We start from the raw sequence: 23,201 nt of genomic DNA, 5'->3' as shown, positions 1-23,201 counted from the left end.
CTTCAGTTCTGACCGAATTGTGACTGACCATTCAATCGGAACCGAAGAAGTTTCTTGGATGAGAAGTGAAAGGTCTTCAAGGAAAAACAAAGACAGTCCAGTTGCCTTTTGAAAAAGCACCTTTGGGACATCCTGGTGCTGGGTTGGGGGTGACTCTGGCCGCATTCTGCAATGTTGCCTGTGATAAGTACGGTACCCCCCCTCTTTCTGTTGGAATGACCATGGCTACTTTTCTTTCTCCTGGCAGGAAGAGTTCCTGGGCTTCCATTCAGAGGACGATGCTTTTCAAAGCTCACTGCGTGCTGCTCTAAGATCTAAAAGAGGTAAGGAATTTATGTAGGTATAAATGAGCGTTTTGGGTCTTATCTGCAAACATGGTCTTCGGGGTTGGGCATGGGCCAAACTCAAAGGATTTTCGTGAGGGTTTGATCTTCTAGCTAGCTTAACATCTTGCTGTGGAGTTTCAGTGTTCTCCTCCAAAACTTCATGGGGTATCAGTTGAGAGCACTGCAATCAGCAATAGGTATCAATCTTGCAAAGTGGTAATCTCAACCATTATTTGACATTCATGCTTTTTATTAATTAATTTTGAGTCTCCCACAGATTCCACTTTTGTGTTGTGTTGTGTTGTGGTTTAGTATGCTGGGGGAACTAGGCCATCACACTAACCATAGGTTTCTGTATAGTACATTGTGTGGTTTTTTTTTAAATTCCATTTATATCCCGCCCTTCTCCGAAGACTCAGGGCGGTTTAGGATCAAAAAGTCTGGGACTCAACCAAAATATAATCTAGTTATGTATTGTAAAGTCCAAAGGCTGACTCCCAGACAGAATGTGAACCCGTTTTTTAGTCTTCATGTGAAAGTCTTCAACTCTGATGCTGTTAGTCTGAGTTGGACTTTAAAAAAAACCAATATTTAATCATTTTAAAGACAAGTTGCTGTCCCATACTTATACGAGATCTGCCTCCCTGAAATTGGATATATTGTATTGCAATACAGGAAGGACATTGTTCATAACTGGTCCAAAAATTCTTCTGTTTTCCAGCAATTGTGTCCATGCACAATAATCACATTAGTTATGACACTATACTTAAAGCAGTAGTTTTTCTAGTGGGTCTAATACTAGGATCTGGGGGGCTTTTTTGTATGAATGTGGAAAGATTACTTCCAAGGGCTCTAATACTGCAACTTTTTAAAGTCACTACTAATACCATTTATTAATTCTTCTGAGACTTGGAAAGCTCTCCCAATTTTATAGGATTCCCAGTGGTGCAGCTTGGTTTGGCTTGTATGATTCTCTGCCAGATGTGAAGTTTTGCCTTTGATTCCATTCCTGACATCTGCTTTCTTGACCTCTTGTCATTGAGGTTGTCTGCTGTTCAGAGCATTTATATGTGAAGTTTAAATATTATCACAAAAATTATTATAAGCCTCAACCTAAGTTTTCTTTGGGTATTGTAATTTCATTCGTTGCATCATTCACTGTTAGAAAGAAAGCTGATTTTGAATGTTCCAGAAGATTTCCAACTTATAGTACAGTATACACAATTGAGACTGGACTTTCCATTATTAAACAAGGTGTTTGTTAAGTGAATTGTGCCCAATTTTACAGTCTTTTTTGCCACTGTCGTTAAGTGAATCACTGCAGCTATTAGGTGACGCACACGAACATTACGTGATTCCAGCTTCCCTCACTGAGTTGGCTTGTAAGAAGGTGGCTAGGAAGGTCACAAATAGCAATAGCACTTAGACTTATATACCGCTTCACAGTGCTCAACAGCCCTCTCTAAGCGGTTTACAGAGTCAACTTATTGCCCCCAAAAATCTGGCTCCTTATTTTATCAACCTCGGAAGGATGAAGGGCTGCGTCAACCTTGAGTCGGTCGGGATTGAACTCCAGGCGGTGAGCAGTGAGTTAGCCCGCAGTACTGCATTCTAACCTCTATGCCAGGGCGCTCCAACCTTGGCAACTTTACGCCTTATGGACTTCAGCTCCCAGAATTCCTCAGCCAGCATACGACTTGTGGACTTCTGGGAGTTGAAGTCCACAAGTCATAAAGTTGCCAAGGTTGGAGACCCCCTGCTCTATGCCACCACATATGGCTTCTCCACATGGTAATCATATGGCCCCGGGTCACTGCAGCCATCATAAGTACATGCTGATTACCAAGAGCCAGAATTTGATCACGTGACTGTGGAGACGCCGTGACAGTTATAAGTGTGAGAACCGGTTGTAGGTCACTTGTTCCACTGCAGTTGTAACTTTGAATGCTCACTAGAGGAATGGTTGTAAGTTGAGGACTATTAACAGAACCGTCACAACTAAATATCGGACAATCTTCAGCTAGCAATGGGATGTTACCTGAATGGATTCTGCCTGGGTAGGAAATTGTTTTGTGAGCGCCCCTTGTAGCCGAGTCATTTTTTTTTTACAGCTAAGGTTTCTCTCTCTTTGTACAGGTGCCTCTCTGTCACCGCACGGCAGGAGGAGGAGGGCGTTCGCTGAGGACTCTGTTTCCAAAAGGTTGGTCAAACAAAAAGCTGTGGAATCCCAGCGAGACCGTATGGTAAAAGCGTTGGCTGAGCTGCTTCAGAGGACCAAAGGGACCCCAGCCAGGATAGGCCGGCAACCAACATCTAGTCCAAAAGTTGTCAGGATGCTTCCTAAGCAGACTCAAGCTGACCCAGAACCAGCTGTTGACCCAATAAAATCCACCGCTCCTCCCCTTCTCCCACCACCAACAGAGAAGACTCTCAATTCCACTGTCTCACCTAGGCCACGAGGCCGGCCACGCGGCTCCTTCACAAAGAAACCTATTCCAAGGCCCGGACCTCTCCACCAGAACATCAGAACTTCATCTTCCATCCCGGAGCCTAACAATAATATACAGTTGCCCTCCTCGTGCGCAGAGATCAGCGCATCTTCCGAGCCATCCGAAGCGTTGAAGAAACCACCGCTCATCCTCAAGTTCTTCTCCAAAGCCAGGCGGCATAAATCTGGCCAGTTGGTGGTGACCCACGTCCGGCTAAAGACCCACGGTCACAGAAGGGGCCGGAAGAGGAAGTGGAGCGTGGTGCCAGAAAAGAAGCTCTCTCCGCTTCCTTCCGAGGCTGTTTCTGAATCGGAGGCAGTTTTATCAGAGCCGGATACTTCTGACCCTGAACCCAAACAGAAGGAGCCCCCTGCTCCTCATTTGCTGTCAGAAAACCTTGCCCCCGAATCATCTCCTCCGCCCAAATCTCCAGTCTCAAAACCAGAGCCACAGCTGGAGGCAGTTGTCCAGGAACTGCAGCCAGCCCCAGAGGCCCCTGACCCAGAAGCCTCTGGACCAGAACCAAAGTCTTCTGTACCTGAAGCTGGCATTCTTCCTTCGTCCACCCAGGTCTCTTGGAAGCAGGAACCCCAGCGGCCCTGTCCGCAGAGCGACAGAGCAGTCCTCCTTCCCGAGAAGGGGCCTTCTCGTGTTGCCCTTTCTGTAAGGGCACAATGTTTGAAACGGGGTCGTGGGCGGCGCGTGGCAACTCAACAGTTGCCAGGCAAGATGAGGCTGGAGGAGGCTGGGGGAACCGCTCAGCAGTCTGGAGTCACTGGCTCTGAGGAGGTCCCAGCTCTCAAGACCACCTTCCTGAAAAATATCCGTCAGTTCATCATGCCGGTGGTGAGTGCCCGGTCATCCCGTCTCATTCGGACCCCCCGTCGCTTTATGGATGAGATCCCACAGAAGGCAACCAAGCCCTTGGAAAGCCCCGTTCCTGATGGGGCTTTAGACAAGCAGGAAGCTTCTCTGTTGCCCTTGCACGGGACCCCTCAACAGCTGAACCCCCCAGTCCCTAGTTCTCCTGAAAAAGATACCTCTAGAGCCCCGTCACCCCCATCTTCCCCTAGTGGGCTCCACGTAACGCCTACTGCACCAGCCCTGCCTGAGAAACGGCGATCCATCCTACGGGAACCCACATTCCGATGGACCTCACTCAGCCCCACTTTGTCTCCCAAAGATATGGGGAAAGCTCTCTTTCAGGTGCCTAGTGAAGATGCGTCTCTTGTGCCCAGCGCACCAGCCCCTGTCTCTTCCACCCCAACCAAGCGCACTCCCCTGCTACGGGCCCCCCAGTTTACACCCAGTGAGGCCCACCTTAAGATCTACGAATCGCTCTCTGTATCTCCCGAAGAGTCTGACCCGGTGCCGGTTTCCCCTGAGGTCAGAAGGGACCCCCCAGTGCCGCTGCAAGAAGCTACCTTGCTCTCCAGCGAGCCCGTGGTGACCCGCAGTGGCAAAAAGCTGGTGGGAAGGACCAACCACCTTGCTTTGCCCCTCTTCACGGAGGTTCCTAAGCCCCTTGAAGCTCAGAGCAAAGAGCTGATCACCATGGAGGATGTCAATTCTCCCGGCGTGGTTCACAAGGTGGCGATCCGAAGAGTGGTGCCTCCCTCCGCCCAAGTGCAGGAGCAAGAAGGGAAAGCAGATGACAGCTCAGAGAGCGAAGCGGAGCCAGCAAGCCTCTCTGTGGAGGAAGCGAAACCCCCCATGCCTCAGCCCAAATCCATTGTCACTTCCCTTTCCAGCATGGATAAAGTGTATAGCCTGCTGACTCGTGCCAAGGTGCAGCTCTACAAGATTGACCAGCAGAAGCAATTCAAGTTCATTCCGGTAAGAGAAGCCCTCCGCCAGGTTGAGTGATGTAGGTTTGGGAATTGTAGCGAGGGTAGGCCATGTCCATAGGGGAATCAGGTGCGAGAGGTCAGGATCCAGGAGAGAGGTAAAAAAAAAAAGTACTTACAGGTAGTCCTTGACTTATGACCACAATTGAGCCCAAAGTCTCTGTTGCGAAGTGAGATATTGGCTAGGTGAGTTTTGCTCCATTTTTTGACCTTTCTTGCCACAGTTGTTAAGTGGGTCATTGCAGTTGTCGACGTAGTCACAACAGTTGTCCCAAGTGTGCTTTTGGGCGAGGCAACTGGACTTTCTTGTTATTCTTGGAAGACGTTTCGCTTCTCACCCAAGAAGCTTCTACACCTCTGAAGCTTGGATGAGAAGCAAAACGTCTTCCAAGAATAGCGAGAAGGTCTAGTTGCCTCTTGGAAAAAGCATCTTTGGGACAACCATGACCTGGATGACGGAGAACCTCCATAGACATTTAGTAACACAATTGTTAAGTCAATCTGCCATCCCCATTGACTTTGCTTGTCAGAAGTTGCAAAAGGTGATCACATGACTTCGGCACACTGCAACCGTCATAAATACGAACCAGTTGCCAAGCATCTGAATTTTGATCACGTGACCATGGGGACAGTTGAAAAACGGTCATCAGTTGAAAAATGGTCATAAGTCCCTTTTTTCAGGACCGTTGTAACTTTGAACGGTCACTGAACGAACTGTTGTAAATTGAGGACTACCTGTACAAGTTTATTTCATGCTACCTATACAAACGATGGAGGGACGTTGGCGTCAGATAAGAGTCAACAGGACTTGAAGTGGGGCTGGACTTAGATGTCTTAAGAGAGTGTAGAGATTCCAAACTAATGATGCATTTGACCCTGCCCTCAGGCTCAGCCTGATCGTTTCCCACAGGGGGCAGGGAGTTGTGGTCTTCAGGTTGTTGGTTTTGCTTGAGCACAGCCCACAGATCCATTTTGATACCAAACAGATGAGTTACTTTTATGAATGCACCCCAGGTTAGAAGTCTTTGTATTTGCATCCTCTGTTTGGAGAATTATCAGTGGAGCATGTTATAACAATAATTAATAGAGTTGGAAGGGACCTTGGCTGTCTTCTAGTCCAACCCCCTGCTCAGGGAGGATCTAACGCACAAAATACTATAAAGATGGTGCAGCATCCAAAGAATTGGGCTTATTGTCCTATCTTTATTTATGTTCTCCCCCTAGGAAAGAAATCAAGAGGTTCTGAGATATTCTGAGCAGTAAATGAGAAGCAAATGAGGGATTGGGACAGGCTACCACCTATGGTTAGAAGTTGATAGCTACTTTGAGGTTAGGTCTGTATTTTGCTCTAGGCCAGGGGTGTCCAAACTCGACGCTCACTGGGAATTCTGGGACTTGGAGTCCATAAGTCTTAAAGTTGCCAATATTGGACACCTCTGCTCTACACCATAATAGCTGCCTTTATCAAACATGCTTAATGTGATCAGTGCCAAACCTACTGGCTGCGTGCACACAGTGTGCCACGTATGATGACTTCAAATCTTTTTTTAGTGTGTTTTTGTGATACAGTTTTTTGTGACGTAGCCTGAACTCTGGCCGTTTGGTAAGCTTACGGTGCGGTGTATTTTGAAAATCCTATCATTGGATTCCTACAGTTACCAGGTTGAATGTGCTATGTGAACACATGAACGGAGACATTTTTCTTCGGTTTTGACTTGACATGTGTGAATACAGCCATCTGTTGTTTATTCAATTAGCCACAGTAAAGCAGTTGATGGTTTAGTGTGATTTGAACGTGCACTTGGGACTCTGCATGCCTGGGCATAGCTGTGTGCGCCATGCTGTGCTTCATGGAAAATGACTGGTGCCACTGTATTGAGAGATTTCTGGAATGAAAGCTGCCATTGTGTTGGAAAATGGGCAGAATTGTTGCGGGAAATTAAGTATTGAAGAGGTGGGGGCAGGTCCCAAACCATGTGGAGTATAATGCTTGTGTCCCTTTCTCCTAGGGGTGTCAAACTGTCAAAGCCGAGGCCTTTGAGACTCCAAAAATCCCAGCTGAGCAGGAGACGACTGCAGACCTTAAAACGGAAGATCAAAAAGAGGCTAGAAAACAGGTAACTGACTTGCAGCAAAGCAACTAGATTCCAAATACAAAAGCACGGGAAATCTAGGTGCTGTGCTTGATAACTTAGCTATCGTGGCTGGCTTCACAGTTTGTGAGCCCAGCCACTCACAGGTCAGTCAGTGCCACGTGGCCCGGCACAATGCATGGACCCTGGCCAAACAGATAACAGTTTCGAAGAACTAGCTCTGCTGCTTGTCACTCATGATAACGGAAGCTCTTCCTGCACTTTCTTGACAGGGCCAGGAATCCCCAGTGCAGGGCCCTCGGATCAAGCATGTTTGTCGGCATGCCTCGGTGGCCTTAGGGCAGTCTCGTGCAATGGTGCCAGAGGATGTGCCACGCCTCAGCGCCCTGCCTCTGCGGGAGAGGGAAGAGATTGCTGCATCGCCCACCGTAGAGGGTGAGTGTTGGTGGAAAAGATTGGCTGAAGATTCTCCTTCTGCCTTCTGGCCTCGCTTTGTCTTGCTGGGTAAACCTGTTTCCAGAGCATATGGTGTATCTTAATCTGTAATGCCTGCTAATGACATCAGGAGGCAAAGCTTTTACCTGTGTTTCCCCAAAAATAAGATAGGTCTTTTTTATTTTTATTTTTGGCCTCCAAAAGAGGCGCCATGCCTTATTTTCAGGGGGTGCCTTTTATACTCAACTCTGGGACCGACAGCCCCACCCAGCCGGCCCACTTCTTCTGACCGAAGGAGCAGCTTCTTTTTGCAGCTGCATTCCGGCCTGGATTTTGCAGTCAGGTCTTTCTGGAAGGCCTATGCAGCCGAGTACCCAGCTATGGATCACAACTCAGTTCTTGGCTGCAGTGGCCTGTAACTGAGAAATGGAGGCCTGGCTGCAGAAAACGCCACAGAAGAAGTGGGCTAGCGAGAAGAGGCCTGGCTGCAAGGTGAGTGGGTACAGGATGCGTGGGGCAGCTCCACCCCCACCCCAGCTTGATTTTTAGGTGTGCGCCTCACCCCAAAACTAGGTCTTTTTTTGGGGGGTAGGGCTTATATTAGGCCCACCCCCCAAAATCAAGCTAGGGCTTATTTTCTGAGTAGGCCTTGCTTTCGGAGAAATAGGGTATTCAGCCTTGGGTGCAATAAACATGGAAAAGGACTGGAACACCCACGTAGCAGGCTTTATTTAGACAGAATATGTCTGTTTGGGTTAGGAGAAGAGGAATTCTGACTCAGATTGATTGAGGTGGGCGTGTCAACAAGGGAGGAAGTACAGATGGTCCTCGACTTACACCAGTTCGTGTAGTGATCGTTCAAGGTGACAACGGCACTGAACAAAAGTGACTTATGACCACTTTTCACACTGAGGAACACTGCAGCATCCCCGGGGTCATGCGATCCCTTTTTGCCACCACCTGACAAGCCAGATTCACTTAAAAAAACTGTGTTGCTAACTTAACCACTGCAGTGATTCACTTAACAACTGTGGCAAGAAAGGTGGTAAGATGGAGCAAAACTCACTTAACAAACTCACTTAACAGATTTGGGGCTCCAGTTGTCGTACGTCGAGGACTACCTGTAATATATAGAAATATGTATTTTTGGATTCCTCAGTATGCTTGCAGATCAGTGCGGTCCCTGCACTGAGGCAGTGCTCATCGTGTTCACAGGACCATTTTGTTGACTTCTTACTAGCTTCCTTTTGAAGATTGTGGCGTATTCATGACAGTTTTTTCGTTGGCAGTGCAATGTGAGCCTGTATTAGGAACACCTTGCAAGCATAGCTGAACCAGGCGCTCGCTCTCTTTTATTTTTTAAGCCAAGCTCTAACTTTCATGGTGCTGGCTCTTGGGCCATGCTGGTTTCCTGTGATAGGGTTCAAGTGGGGGTGAGAATCTGAATGTGTGGTGCTGTGGTATATACAATAGAAGAGCCAAGTTTCAAAGAGTTGGCTTAAGGCAGGGGTCTTCAAACTTGGCCCTTTTATGACTTGTGGACTTCAACTCCCAGAATTCCTCAGCCAGGCATGCTGAAGTTTGAAGACCCCTGCCTTAAGGTGTACCATCCCTGTACCTGAATTTGCCATTTTTACACTTTTGCTTTACAAGCAAACCTCTATAACATGTAAATCCAAAAGTCCTTTTATGGGTGTCTTATCATAGTTGTTGGGCTGAAGCTTCTTCAGCCTGTCCCATCCATGGTTCCATCGTGGCACTTTTTCTCTAATGAAATCAGATTTTTGCTACTCCCAGGATAAGATAGAAATAGCAGATCTAGAAGGTTTTGTCTAACTCAGGGGCTCCCAAATTCTTTAGCTCATTGACCCATTGAAGTTTCAGATTGTTCGACTCCCAAATATCTATTATATATAAACAATTCAATAAATACTATTTTAAGTAATACTGCTAGTACTACTACTAATAATAAGGGCTACCCAAGTCCGCTCTTGCTGGTCTTCATGACTGTGCATCTGTAGGTAACATCTCTCACTGCTGGCTAACTCACCTTCAGGGCTAGTGTGGAGATCTACAGAGACCCCAAAAGATTAATGGATCCCAATTAACCTTCCATCATTTATCAACTACCTCTTCACCACCAGCCGTTTATCAACCCCTTGGATCAGGGGTCTTCAAGCTTGGCCCTTTTATGACTTGTGGACTTCAGCTCCCAGAATTCCTCAGCCAGGCATTTTAGTGGGACTTTAACACAATTTAATTCTTTTTTAATATTTGTATTCATTTGTATTTTATTGTTGTTAGCCGCCCTGAGTCCTTCGGGAGATAGGGCGGCATACAAGTCTCATAAATAAATAAATTCTGGGAGCTGAAGTCCACAAGTCATAAAAGGGCCCGGTTTGAAGACCCCTGCCTTGGATGGCCCCATTGACCCTTGGAGGCCAATATTGAACACCTTGGGGAGCCCTGATCTAACCTGACAAGTCAGAATCTTATGTCAGCTAACAAGCATAGATTCATTTTAGCTGTAGCTAAAGAGGCTTAGAGGATTAGAGATTGTAGCATCAGGCTTGCAGTCAAGTTAATGTTTGGACTGTTCCACAGAGACCTCGTCAACGTCTGAGAACGAGTGTGGCCTCCAGAAACAAGTGAAGCCAGATCCCGCAGTCAAGGCTACACCGCCCCCTGTGCGTCGCCACGTCTCTCATCATCACGGCAAAAAGAACCGAATGACTCGCTGTGGGAAGTGCAAAGGATGCCTAAGGCTCCAGGACTGCGGCGAATGCATCAACTGCCTAGATAAACCAAAATTTGGCGGGCCAAACACTAAGAAGCAATGCTGCGTGTGAGTGTGTCTGAGAAGTTCCCAACTCCAGCCCTGACCACTTGTCCACTCCTTCCGTACCTGCTGAGCATTAGAAAGCAAGGCTTCAGGGTTTTACCCGTAGCCAAGGAGAGGCTGCACCTGTACTTGTAAATGGGGGTTGTAAATGCTGATTCTACTAGGCAAGCCCTGGCTGCAAAGTTTAGCATCCCCTCTCAACAGTTAGAAGCAACTTTCTGCTCCTTAAGGTAGGCAAGGCAACTCTAAAAATCCACAGCTACTTGCTGTGTTTTTTCGGAGGAGAATCATAAGTCAGGGAGTCGGATGTTTCAGCAGATAGGAGTCCACAGGCATTGACATAGTGATTTCTTTGTTTATTGGTTTGATTTATATTCCTCTAAAACAGGGGTCTTTAAACTTGGCCGTTTTATGACTTGTGGACTTCAACTCCCAGAATTCCTCAGCCAGCGTGCCTGACTGAGGAATTCTGGGATTTGAAGTCCACAAGTCATAAAAGGGCCAAGTTTGTAGATCCCTTCTCTAAAACCTCAGTGGCCTGTATAGTACTATCAGTTTTTATCCCAGCATGGACTCAGTGATGGCGACTGGCTAGAGTCACTCAGTGAGTTTCCATTAAGTGTGGGTTTTATTATGAGATTCCCTTAACAGAGTTAATACCTAAACCAAGGGCGTCTAACCTTGGCAACTTTAAAACTTGTGAACTTCAACTCAGAATTCTGCTGAGTGAGGAATTCTGGGAGTTTGAAGTCCCCAGGTCTTAATGTTGACAAGGATGGACACCCCTGCCTTAAACATTACACTATAATACACTTACACGTTCTGAGACCCCGGTTTAAATGCCCTTTGAAGGTGCAGCTAAAGTTGAGTCAGAATACCGAAACCTAAGCATGATGTGTTATTTTCTGTATCTGTATCACAATTAGTATGCAAGTTAAATAAACACAAGGTTCACCATGCCACACTCATTGTGATAAACACCCGAAACTCTTGGGGTGTTGAGTTGGCTGACCCCTTTCCTTTTGTTTCTTGCATCTTTTCTGCTTTCATAATTTGTCTCGTAAGTAGGTGGGTGTCACTTTGGAGTGCTGTGAAGCTGAACACATCCCATTCTTCCAGCATCTTAGTGCTAACTCACTGCTAGAAATCCTTTCTGTCTTTCCAGGATTGTCTTAACAATTTTCTGCAACTGGATGTTTGGCTGCTGTGAGTCTTTGGACTCTAAAGCTAGCTATTATTAATATTTGTGATAGGACAGTAAGGAGAAGGGGATTAGGCAAACTCAGTAGCCTTGTTTTTGTTTTTCTAATCTCAGGCAACTAGCCCTGATGATGTTACCTGGTTGGGTAATGAAACGTCTGCAAGAAAACAACCCAGCTCAGAGAGCACCAAGGACCCCTTGTTTTCTTACATGCAGTCCTTAGAGTCGAGAAATATCCTGGTGGAGGGCATGATCTTCCTGGAACAGAGAAACAAAAAGATTTCAGTGAAAACCGCAGAAGTGTAGGATGGAGAAAATAATCCCTGAAGAAAACTTTGGAACTCTCTAGCATGTCCACTAGAACAGTTCTTTTTCAATCTTGGTAACTTTTAAGATGTGTGGACTTCAACTCCCAGAATTCTTCCGTCAAACTGCTGTCTAGGGAATTCTGGGAGCTGAAGTCCACACACCTTTAAAGTGGCCAAGACTGAAAAAGACTGCAGTAGGACCTCAAGTCTTCTCCTAGCTTAAGTCCTCATGGGACAAGGTAGACTTGTCAAGGAGGATGGGAATTCCTTTTCCTTTTTGATAGGTGGTGGTGGTGGTGGGGAAATAAAGCAATTTACAAGTTATGCAGGCAGGACACTGCATTTCCCATAGCAGTATATGTTTTAGAGGTTTCATTTTAAGCATAAGCCACCTTTTCCCCAACCTGGAGTGCCAAGAGGTTGCATTTGGAAAGCTTAATGAGTCCAAAATTTTACATGATACATGTTGATTTCCTAATTTTAATAGGAGTCATTATTTTCTTGTTTTAGGACACATGTGTCTCTCGCTTCAGGCAGAGTGATACGAGAGAAAGGCCAATTTCCTAATTAATTTCTCCAGTGGACCCACCTTGTCCCGAGGGAGACCCTAGGGCTCTGCTGCTGGCTTTGCTTGAAGCTTGTGGCAATAATAATAATATAATAATAATAATAATAGTTGGAAGGGACCTTGGAGGTCTTCTAGTCCAGCCCCCTGCTCAAGCAGGAGACGCTGTAACATTCCAGACAAGTGGCTGTCCAGTCTCTTCTTAAAAGGCTTATAGAAAAGATTTATGAAAGGCCTCTGGTCTGTATGACTAAGTTTCAGTGGCTGGCATATGTGAACTCCGTGGGGGGAAAAAGGTGCTTCTGGCATCATGAGGCATTCAGAGCCCACCCAGTCCACCTGCCTTTTTTTTAAAGTATCTTTTGAAATAAATAATTACAGGAAGATGGCATAGAATCATAGAATTCTTTATTGGCCAAGTATGATTGGACACGTAAGAAATTTGTCTCCGGTGCATAAGCTCATGGTGTACATATAAACAGCAAGGAATAGGTCATAGGACTTAATAAACAACATTTAATAAATCATGAGAAACCAACAGGAGAGGATAGTAGGAAAGATGAGTGGCTAAGAAAAGAGAAAGGAGACAATGCTGTGGGAATTGAGCGTTCCGCAGAGGGGAAGGCACGGGGGGGGGGGGGGAACTATCTTTGTGTAGTTGTTTTGGCATGCAACTCCTGACGGGAAAAGTTGAAATAGATTATGCCCAGAATGCGAGGAGTCTGTAGCTATTTTCTCAGCCCTCTTTCTGGTTCGTGCAGTATACCGATCCTCAATGAAAATATCTTCGCTGCCAAACAAAATATCAACCTTTGGCATATTTTCAGGAGCGATCCTGGTCCCCACAAAAGTCTTCCTGGGATGCTAAGAGAATTCAACATCTAAACAATGGATGTTCTACTTAATGGTGACAGCCGTGTTATTCTTTGTGCTCTCCCAAATCTAGATGCGTCCCCCCACTCCCAAGCTTGAGTCCTCCTGGCTTATTTCTAAATCCCTGGGCTGAAGAGTCTGTTGGAGGTAGTTTTTCTTTTTTCCTCTCCTCTGACAATGTATGTCTGGCTGACAGGTATCGGAAGTGCGACAAGATTGAAGCACGGCGAGTGGAACGGCTGTCTAAGAAAGGTAACAGTTGAGTGGTTGAACTTGACTGGACTAATGTGCTCCTGTGAGTTGGTTGCGTGATCATGTGTGGTCTCTTCTCTGTGTGTGTCTTTGGTTTTCCTGTTAGATATTATATGACCTTCTGATCAGGGGCATTTTTTTATTTTTATTTTTTTGGAATATTTGTATACCTTTGTATAATCGTACTAGCTAAAGTCCAGCCCATACCAAAGGGCTGGAATTCTGCACTGAAGGTCCAAACTGGGATTTCAACATTATACCGGAATGAACGTTTGATGCTTCACATCCCAAGTGCCTGTGTTTAGACAGGCTTTTTAATGTTCTAGTAGTTTTGCCTTTTAAAAGTTTTGTATAAGTCCAAAGCTAATGTTTCTACTGTCTTTAACTGTAGCTTTTTTGAAATTGTGTGTTTTTGATAACACTTTTGCTGTTTTTCCTCGATTTGGCTTTGTTTGTTTATCTGTCTTCTTGTAAATCACACGGGGCGCGTTAATGTTTGTGGAAAAGGCGGATTTACAATGGAAATGACTTATTGCCAATGACTCACTTTGTATACTGGCGGGTTCTACCTTGCGACTTGTGCAGATTAACATATTAAATTGTAACGCGGCACAATTTTGTGAAGAAGTTGAAATGTGGTATGTAAACCGTCAAGAGATGGGGAAGAAGCCTTCAGGCCTGTGAGAAGAAGAAAGGGAGGGTGCAGAGAAGTATGTAGTGTTCCTGGAAAGAAACGGTACTGCCCTTAAGAAAGGCACATTCCCTTGACCACAGGATCCTTCTTCCTTTTTGGGAGTGTGGGAGGAACACATTCCTCTTTATGGTACGTTTCTGTGCTGCGGTTGCCTACATATTTCTTGACAAATACATGCATGCTGTAGAATATGATCAACAAGCCCACAAAAGTGACTAGCCTGCTCTTGGCTGAGTGCTTGCAAGGTGTTTGGTACTGGTCACAGGAGAGGGAAAACCAGTATGAAAACCCAACAGACGTTGGCAGAGAAGGAACCCAAAGCCATGCCCTCTTCTGCCAGCCCAGTCAGTCACCTTGGATGACCAAGGCAGTTCTTAAATATAAAGGTCATCAAGTGAAGGTGAGCTCCTGAGGATCTGTGTACAGGATTTGTGTCGTAAGCCAAATAATGCATTATGTGATTTGATGATAAACATACAGAACATCAGATGTCCCACTCGGGAGGAGCCAAACTCATCTGCTGCCCCCAGGATACTGCTGTGACGCTGTTGAACAATGTCTGCTCACTCACACTGTCCCTGAGCTGCTCACATTTCTTGGAGCGAAGTCAGAGGGTTTATTTCATTATGGGTAGTTTCAGAGAATCTTAATAAATAAATAAATTTCTAATGCAGTTTGCTTCAAGAATATTGGGGTGGGGGGCAGGGGCCCTATTGGGTTAGGATGATTTAATATTGGGCTCCTATACTTTGCGCGGTTAGGCCTCAGCACTTTTAGCAACAACATATTACTGTTAGAACGTGGCCTTTGATTTTGCTTTTTATTTCTTGATGAACATTGCAGTCAGTTTAGTTTTGTAGGCTGTCCAAATCCAAAGATCTGAGGCCAGAGAGCTGACCTGTTTTTTGTCTCAAAGGTGCTTTTTTAAGAGGCGACTGAGCTTTCTTTGTTTTTCCTTGAAGGCGTTTTGCTTCTCATCCAAGAAGCTTCTTCAATTCAGAACTGAAGAAGCTTCTTGGATGAGAAGCGAAATGTCTGCAAGGAAAAGCAAAGTCCAGTTGCCTCTTGCAAAAACACCTTTGGGACAGTCACGACCTGGATGACTGGGAATCTCCATAGACGTAGACCAGGGGTCTTCAAACTTGGCCCTTTTATGACTTGTGGACTTCAACTCCCAGAATTCCTCAGCCAGGCACGCTGGCTGAGGAATTCTGGGAGTTGAAGTCCACATAAAAGGGCCAAGTTTGAAGACCCCTGACATAGACCTATTCTTAGATTTGCTTTCTGAAAAAAATGTGCTTGATTAAACAAGCTTTATATTAAAATAAAATAAATTCCAAAGACTTGCGGTTCCTCCACAATTGTAGCTGATCTTTTAACCAAGGAAGCTATTTCGTACCAGGTCAGACTTTTCCACCATTATGTCTTTGAGCTGTCAGCAGCTCTCCAAAGGCCGGCATAGTCTTTCCCCTCTCCTGCTATTTCTCTTCAGAGCTGCCAAAAATTGAATTAGGGATGTTCTACAAAGCATGGGCTCTATCACTGAACTGTTGCCCACGCTTGTCTCGATGCTGACTGGTGCAGTGACCTGGTTTAACATATTCCTGGCTCTGTATTTTGTTTCATCTTAATGTGTATTGTCTGTAGCCATTACACTGAATTATGCTTGTTTCCCCCTAGAACAGGGGTCGGCAACCTCGGCTCTTTTATGACTCGTGGACTTCAACTCCCAGAATTCCTGAGCCAGCTATGCTGGCTCAGGAATTCTGGGAGTTGAAGTCCACGAGTCATAAAAGAGCCGAGGTTGCCGACCCCTGCCCTAGAATGTGCTGTTCCATTCACTCCCCTTGTTTCATGCTGTGACAACTGCACCTATCCCTGAATCGTGAACTGTTGCCATTTGAAATGCTGTTCCATCTAGCCGACATTCTTGGGCAGGCTGTTTTTCACTAATTCCATGAAAGCTGAGATTGGTGCACCAAGGTTTCCCATCTGGTCCTTCTTCCAAATGCTAACCAGGGTTGCTGCTGCTTAGCTTAAGGAAGATGGCTTCATCACACAACCTCTAGGCCAGGGGTAGGCAACCTCGGCTCTTTTATGTCTCATGGACTTCAACTCCCAGAATTCCTGGGGTCAGCTACAGTATAGCCCTTGCCTTCACTCCTTGTGGTTTCTCTCTGGAGGTACATATTTGGTTTCATGAAATAAAAGCCATTTAAAGTGAATGTAATTTAAAGAGATACCCTGTTCAGATAATTGTCTCCTGCCCCAAAGCTATTTAACAGGCCCTTTGGCCTCAGATTTTTCCTCTTAGCACCATTTCTTCAGTCACCTGTGTCCCCAACCAAAGAAAGATGATGCTCATCTTGGGTCTTTTGTTTTTTTCTCAAGTGATGGGTTCCAAAAACAAATACTTCTCTCCCCCCCCCTCCCCCCCACCCCCAAATGGGAATGTGGAATCTGATCTGCTGCAATTTTAAGTTTTAAATATTGGTGAGGATATAAGCACTTCTGTGATATCACCAAAAGGTGCAGATTTTCTACCACTGATATTAGCTGTGCATTCATCTTGACCCCTTTTGTCCTTCAGATTTTGTAGGATCCTGTCATATGGAAACATTTTACCCTCTTAAAGTGACTATTAAAATGCTATCTAACATTTATATCCTGCTTTCAAGTGTACTAATTGCTCTTAAGATGCCTTATGTTCTACTAATCCTTAAAACAGCCTTGGGAAATGGGATATGTGATGCTCTGTGTCTTGCACATGGGTGTTGGAGTTGCTGAGGCTCACAGCGGGGAAACTTCCCTAATGTCACCTTGAAGTAAGATTTTCCTGAGTCATAGCCTAGAGTAGGTGGTCTAAATTATAAGAATTCAGTTTAAACACAAGTTCCTTGATTTGGGTGGATGTGAAAGAAGGAAGAAAAAAAAAAGGTCAGTTCAAGTTGTGGGTTGAATTGGTCACTTAGCTCTGATATTCCCACTTCCTGTTATCCACTGCAGCTTTTCCCTAACCTGTTTCCTCCTCAGATGTTTTGGGCCTGGCTTCCATCACAGTTGAACAGACTTGGGACCTGCAAAAGTTCATATACTGATTACTAGAACGAAGCGCATGGGAGCGGCTTAGTTATATGAACATGCGCTAAGTCTTGAGTTTACAGCACACATTTACCTTTGTACCAAATGAATCCATTTCCTTGGCTCAAACAGTACATTGAAGCTTCTACTAAAGAAATGGAGCTAGGTTTGCACAACATGCTAATAATCAACCACAAAAGCTACCAAATGGGAAAACTAAACCTTGCCTACTGGGCCAGTGAAACTGCTAAGTCTAATTGGCCTGAATCAGCGTATTGTGCAGACATAGGTTGCCTCTGAGCATATGTATAGCCCAGGAATTTGGGATGGCTCTCAAAACAAGCTCACACCCCTCTCCACTCTCACAATAAAACATCCTGAACGTTAGAAGCAAGCAAGTTTTTGTGATGCTTTTTCTTGGAACAATATAAGTAGGAAACCTTTGCTGTTCAACAAACAGATTCCTAATCCTGCTGCTTATCCCTGCTGTAATTAATGCTGTAATCCAGCCTAGCTGAAATTACCCATGCTTTCTGCTTGCTTGTAAAACCCATGTCTTCCGCCTCCCTCTGTTGTTTTCCCCTCTTGTTTAAATTTAGATGTTTCTCAAGCTTGGCGGCTTGAAGATGTGTGGATCTCAACTCCCAGAATTCCCAGAGTTGAAATCAGCACAGCCAAGCTGAGAACCATAGTTTAAACTTTAACCTTCTGTAACTACCACTTAAATCAGGGGTCTTCAAACTTGGCCCTTTTATGACTTGTGGACTTCAGCTCCCAGAATTCCTCAGCCAGGCACACTGGCTGAGGAATTCTGGGAGCTGAAGTCCACAAGTCATAAAAGGGCCAAGTTTGAAGACCCCTGATTTAAATGTTCTTTGGAAGAAGTCCCAGGTAGCAGTTTCCCTCATTGTCTCTGCTCCCCTCCCACCCCAAGATCTTTTAGATGTTCTGGGGAAAAAGGGGGTTTTAAAAGTAGACTAGTCTTCCTCAGTTTGGCATCCGGTTGGGGAATTCTGGGAATTGCAGTCCTCTGGAGGCCAGCAAGTGGAAAAGGCACTTGCTAGGTGAAGGAATGCTGTTGTCTGCTAAAGACTGGGATGGGTGGAGCCAAGGATACCATAGATAGTTCTGCAACCGTGGGAGTGGGTGGAGGTCCTGTCCTTTTTTATTTTCGGGATTATGGGAAGGAAGTGGGCAGGTACTAGGAAGGGGCTGGGCTGGGGAGGCCATTGTGATCTGAGGGGGCCTGAGCAGAGTTGATCATGCATGCCCCTGAGAATGCCTTCACTTGCTGTGCAGACTGAAGAAACATTGCTTATGTGAGCAGATAAATCTGGGAAAGGAGGCTGAAGGTGGGGAGGGTGGCAAAGAGTGTGTATGTGTGTGTGGGGGGGGGGGAGAGACAACATTTGGCTTGTTCTGCTCTTGGGGGGTGGGGAAATTGGAGCTTAGATTCCTGGCTTCTTCAGCTCAGCTCTGGGGGTGGCTTGGGAGAAATGCTAGAAGGTGCAGCCAAGGTGTTGAGGGTCCCTTTGAGCTGCTGAATCTTTTTCCTGCCTTACCTCTTCACTGCTTCTTCATCCTTTTTCTGGCTTCCACAGTGGGAGCAGAGGCAGGGAGTTTTGGCCCTCCACCCCTCCCTCCCTTTGAATTTCACACAAAAAAACTCTTAATGGTACCTTCAAGGGGGAGGGGTTGGGATCAGAGACTTCATTCGGCTTCATCTGCATATGAGAAAGTCGACAATGACTGCTAGAAAGCTAGAAAATTGCTCTTTGGCTTTGCTGCAAACCAAGGAGAACTACAAGCCAGTGCAGCTTTCGAGTAAATCCATAGTGCCTGATTGAAGTTGGATCTATAGGAGCTCAGAGCCTTGAGCCAAAGTCAGTATGACCGCGGTGATAATGGTCTCTGAAGTCCCATCTAGTTTTTTTCCTTATCTCTCTGCTCTTAGCTGTAGACCTTAAATCTCTTTTGTTTAGGAAATGAGAAAGTAAGGAGGAAGACCATTTACCGGGCCTTTTAAGAAAGGAAGAAAGGGCCCTTTAAACAGCATTTCCAGCAGGGATGGGTAGGGATTGGAGACCTAAATTGCTGACAGGAGGGAGGGGGGAAGATTAAAGCATTGCCGCAATAGATGGAAGATGAGCTGTGGCTAAGGTAAGTGAGCTAATAAAGACTTTGTCATGGGGAGAGCCTTAGATGGGTCCGTGGCTAAGCAGAGCAACAGCTGACACAAGATGTGTTGTTGTGTTGAGGTGCGGCTTCTTCCACAAGGCAGGTGAGAGTAAGCATCTCTCACCAACCTTAAATCCGGGCTGCTAAAACCCAAATGCCCTCTGGTTGCAAGCAGAGAGATACAGAAATATTCTTTTGGCAACTGGAGAGCTCTTCTTGGTCCTTGTCAGTCCTGCAGCGCTGAGCAGTAGGTTAAGCTGAAAGTTGATGCTGGTAAGAGCACCTAACCGAGCTGCAGAGCTTTTTTGAATTTTGGTCTGGTCAGAGGTTCAGAGCCTGTTGGGATGGCGGTCAGCTGCACTAAGTACCGTGCCTCAGTTCAAGGGTTTGCATTCATTTTTCTCTCCCATCTCCCCACCCCTGATTATGCATTTATAACAAGTCTTGGGCAGTGTGCAAGGGGGATGGAGGAAAGGGGAGGAAAGTTCGGCCCAGCATCCATCTGCTGCTAGAGTCGGACTGCCGGGCTCTGCTCACCCATGCCTTTGTCTTCAGGCCGTACAGTAGTGAAGCCCATCGCCCCCTGGGATTCAGAGGATTCTCAAGAGGAGTTTCCAGCCCCCTGGGAAGTCATGCTGGGGGCCACAGAGACTGCTGAGCAAGACTCTTTGTTGCAGCGTAAGTCAGCCCGGCGCTGCGTCAAGCAGAGGCCCTCATATGACATCTTTGAATCCTCTGACTCAGACACAGAGCCGGCCTCCGGCTCAGCCACTCATCGCCGGAAATCTTCCCGGGACTCAGGTGAGATGTGAACTTTTGGGTTGCTTGGTCCATGACTTCCAGGCTAAGATTTGACAGCTACTGGGCTACTATCGGTAGCCATCTATGCCACTTGCACAAAAACAAGAAGCTCTTGCATGTGTCTGAAGCATGTGGCTAGCTGCAGCTTCCGAGGGCACAAGCATGGTTGTTGGTATGCCCACCCTGGGCACAATTTTCTTAAGAGGAAGCTCTTGATGGGAAGACCAATAGGACCTGAGAGGTTGTCTCGTTTTGGTGTGACGTGACGTGACGGCAAGCCAGAGATCCTTGATGCTCAGTGATAGATAATTCAGTAGATTCTGATTTATTCTTGACTCACAGCATCTCTGAGGTGAAGCCTAGTGGAGTTGCCATGCTTTGTGCTTTCGAGGTGAAGAATAGAGTAGCTTCTCATCCTGTTTGAGTCTGATGCAAAGAGAATACGCTCTGAGATGCTCATATGTTTCCAGATTTGCTTCCCGTGGACTCCGAGGAGCAAAGCCGGCCTCGTAAAAGTTCTTTGCAGCCTGTGGTGCAGTTGAAAGCCAGGAAGAAACCGGAGAAGGTGAGCCATCAAGAAAAGGATGAGAGAGGCAAAAAAATTCATGTCTGGGCTAGGTTTTGTTGTTGTTTGTATTGTAACTCAGGAGGGTGCACAGCGCACATCAGGGACTTCAAGGAATCCACTGTGTGTTGTGTTCTTTAAGTGGGATATGAGCCAAGTGGCAAGTCATTTCTTTGTTTTCCCACCGAGATTCATTTCCCTTATAGCAAAATATGCCAGTTCTTCCGTCGTCCTTCCTTACCCTCCCCCACATCAGTTTATTTCTTGTCATATCCTAATACCAGCATCATGTATCCCATAGGACACCTGGATGTCTGGGAATATTCAGTTAATCTGCCGCTATCTTTCCTTCTTTTCTCTGTCCTTTTCAGGACATCCCTCTTTCTGCCTCACTGCCCTCCATCTCCAATGGCTGGAATGGGAAACAGAAGTCCACGGACGGAGTCCACCGGCTCAGGGTTGATTTCAAGGTGAGGGAGGGACTTCTGCCTCATAGACACCATGGAAAGGATGGCATATACAGCTAAGTCAAGTTGGCAATCACTAGACTCCAAAGCGTATTCCCTAGCGCAGGGGTAGGCAACCTTGGCTCTTTTATGACTCGTGGACTTCAGCTCCCAGAATTCCTGAGCCAGCCATGTTGAGGGGAAAGGGAGAGGTTTCCATGCTGAGCCATGCTGGCTCAGGAATTCTGGGAGTCGAAGTCCACGAGTCAAAAAAGAGCCAAGGTTGCCTACCCCTGCGCCTAGTGGTACAAAATCTCAGTTGGCGCCTGTTCCTAAATCTGCTATTTACAGTCTTATGCCTATTAAACCCAAATGGCTCTATAGATGATATTGTTCTAGACCTGAACAGTTTTGGTCTAGGCTACTGCAGCATGCTATACACAGGACTGTCCTTGGAGATTGTCCTATAGTTTCAGCTGGTGGAAGGTTGCCTGCTAATCTTATGTACCAGTGCAGTTTTGCAACCTTGTTTGTCCCACATTACAGGATATGTGATGGTTCCTAGTTCTTTCTGTGACTCAGTATAAGCTGTTCGTCTTGGTTTTAAATTTTTAAATAGATTACAATCTCTAAATCCAAGTCTCTATTTGTCTTGTTAATGCACAAGAGGATTTTTCCCCCCCTGTGTCATTCCCAAACTGCTGAACAAATATCCTTTGAGGCTGATTGGTCATCCCTCTACTGTCAGAAGAAGTCATCAAGGCATACCATTGAAAGTTTTTAAATTCCCTTTCCGTTCATCGATTCACGGTGTGTCACTCTATAGCTTTTAGAGCATTTTTCCCCCACTTGTGTGCCCCATAGGAAGACTGTGACTTGGAGAATGTCTGGCTGATGGGCGGTCTCAGCATCCTCACTTCAGTACCGGTCACAACGCAGGTGGTCTGCCTGCTCTGCGCAAGCAAAGGTTTCCATCAGGTGTGTCCAATGATGGAAGGAGCTAAGAAGTACTGAAAGTTGCCCTGGGCAGGAATTTTGAGGAAGGGCTTTCCTTCCCATTTGGGAATTGGTCAGGTGGAGTTGCACATTGGGGTCCTTTTGCCCTCAGGGTTTGGGGATTAAAGAGGAATCAAGAGTTATCCAGTTTCCTGTTTTCATGGATGTAGGATCTCTAACCTGACTGCTGCCTGTTCTGTAGCTTGTGTACTGCCAGGTGTGTTGTGACCCTTTCCATGTCTTCTGCCTGGAGGAGGATGAACAGCCACTGCCCGAGCAGGAGGACAGCTGGTGTTGCCGCCGTTGCAAGTTCTGTTATGTCTGTGACCGCAAAAACAAAGCCTCCAAGGTAAGGAAGTGGTGTGTGTGTGTGTGTGAGAGAGAGAGAGAGAGAGAGAGAGAGAGAGTGCAGGGAATACACTGGCTTGTATGCTCCTTCTGCTAACAGGAAAGTAGCAGTCCATCATTGCATCACCAACAGCTCTGTGTAAGGGGGGGCAGGAACCAGCATCCTGGAAACGGCTGTGCTTTTAGCTTGTTCATGCTCACAGATGGAGGACTTCAAGCGTCAGGAAAGTGACCTTAAATCAATTGCTCCTTGGTCTTTATCTCCCCTTTCAGGATAATGGGGAGAGTGTGGGGCATTCCCCTTCTTTAAGCCCAGACTCGGAAAACATAACCAAAAATGGGCAGATGTAGCAATAGCAGAAGCAGCAGTAAACTGAGGTTTCAGAAAACATTAATCCCATCCTTCTTTGGCTTCCTCTTTTGCTACCACACTTCCTTCCTTCCTTTTCATGAGTGCTCTGTCTAGAGCCACTTGGGTACTCAGGCATCATCCTATTATTTTCTTCACTCTTGGTTTCCTTAACATGAGTACTCCATCTACCAAATGGCTTCAGTGGTTCCCTTTTAGCTGACCTGAACCTTGATTTGCCTCCCTGGTGCTCTTCTCCTCCTCCTCCCCATCTCCCTTCTCCCATAAAAATGTAGTGTGTTATGGATTTATATTCCATTTCTCTTACTTTTATGCACTTAGGACAGCGAACACTTGACCAAATACAGAATTTCAGATCACTCCTTCGCTTTTTTTCCTTGGAGTCTTCTGCCAAATTTGGGTCTTTTGTACCCGTGTCCCCACATTTCTCATGCCTGGCAACTTTTAAGATGCTGGCTGAGGAATTCTGGGAGTTGAAGTCCACAAGTCAT

The 23,201-nt window shown here is 46.1% G+C and overlaps 1 protein-coding gene across 5 annotated transcripts in view; it reads left to right on the top strand.

Annotated features, from left to right (window-relative positions):
* KMT2B (lysine methyltransferase 2B) overlaps window positions 1-23,201 on the top strand; it is a 63,227-nt gene that overhangs the window by 12,330 nt on the left and 27,696 nt on the right. For all 5 annotated transcript variants that reach the window (XM_081334253.1, XM_081334256.1, XM_081334254.1 and 2 more), the window contains exons 2-12: window positions 248-323; window positions 2,463-4,651; window positions 6,672-6,779; window positions 7,028-7,190; window positions 9,795-10,035; window positions 13,176-13,231; window positions 19,740-19,985; window positions 20,456-20,550; window positions 20,922-21,020; window positions 21,861-21,974; window positions 22,195-22,341. In XM_081334253.1, the coding sequence (XP_081190379.1) occupies window positions 248-323; window positions 2,463-4,651; window positions 6,672-6,779; window positions 7,028-7,190; window positions 9,795-10,035; window positions 13,176-13,231; window positions 19,740-19,985; window positions 20,456-20,550; window positions 20,922-21,020; window positions 21,861-21,974; window positions 22,195-22,341 (3,534 nt within the window). The remainder of the gene's footprint in view (window positions 1-247; window positions 324-2,462; window positions 4,652-6,671; window positions 6,780-7,027; window positions 7,191-9,794; window positions 10,036-13,175; window positions 13,232-19,739; window positions 19,986-20,455; window positions 20,551-20,921; window positions 21,021-21,860; window positions 21,975-22,194; window positions 22,342-23,201) is intronic.

Source organism: Vipera berus, assembly GCF_964194415.1.
Source record: "Vipera berus genome assembly, chromosome: 9".
In the NCBI taxonomy this organism is placed as follows: domain Eukaryota; kingdom Metazoa; phylum Chordata; class Lepidosauria; order Squamata; family Viperidae; genus Vipera; species Vipera berus.
Note: the sequence above shows the minus strand (reverse complement) of the source record. Positions and strands in the feature narration are given on the sequence as shown.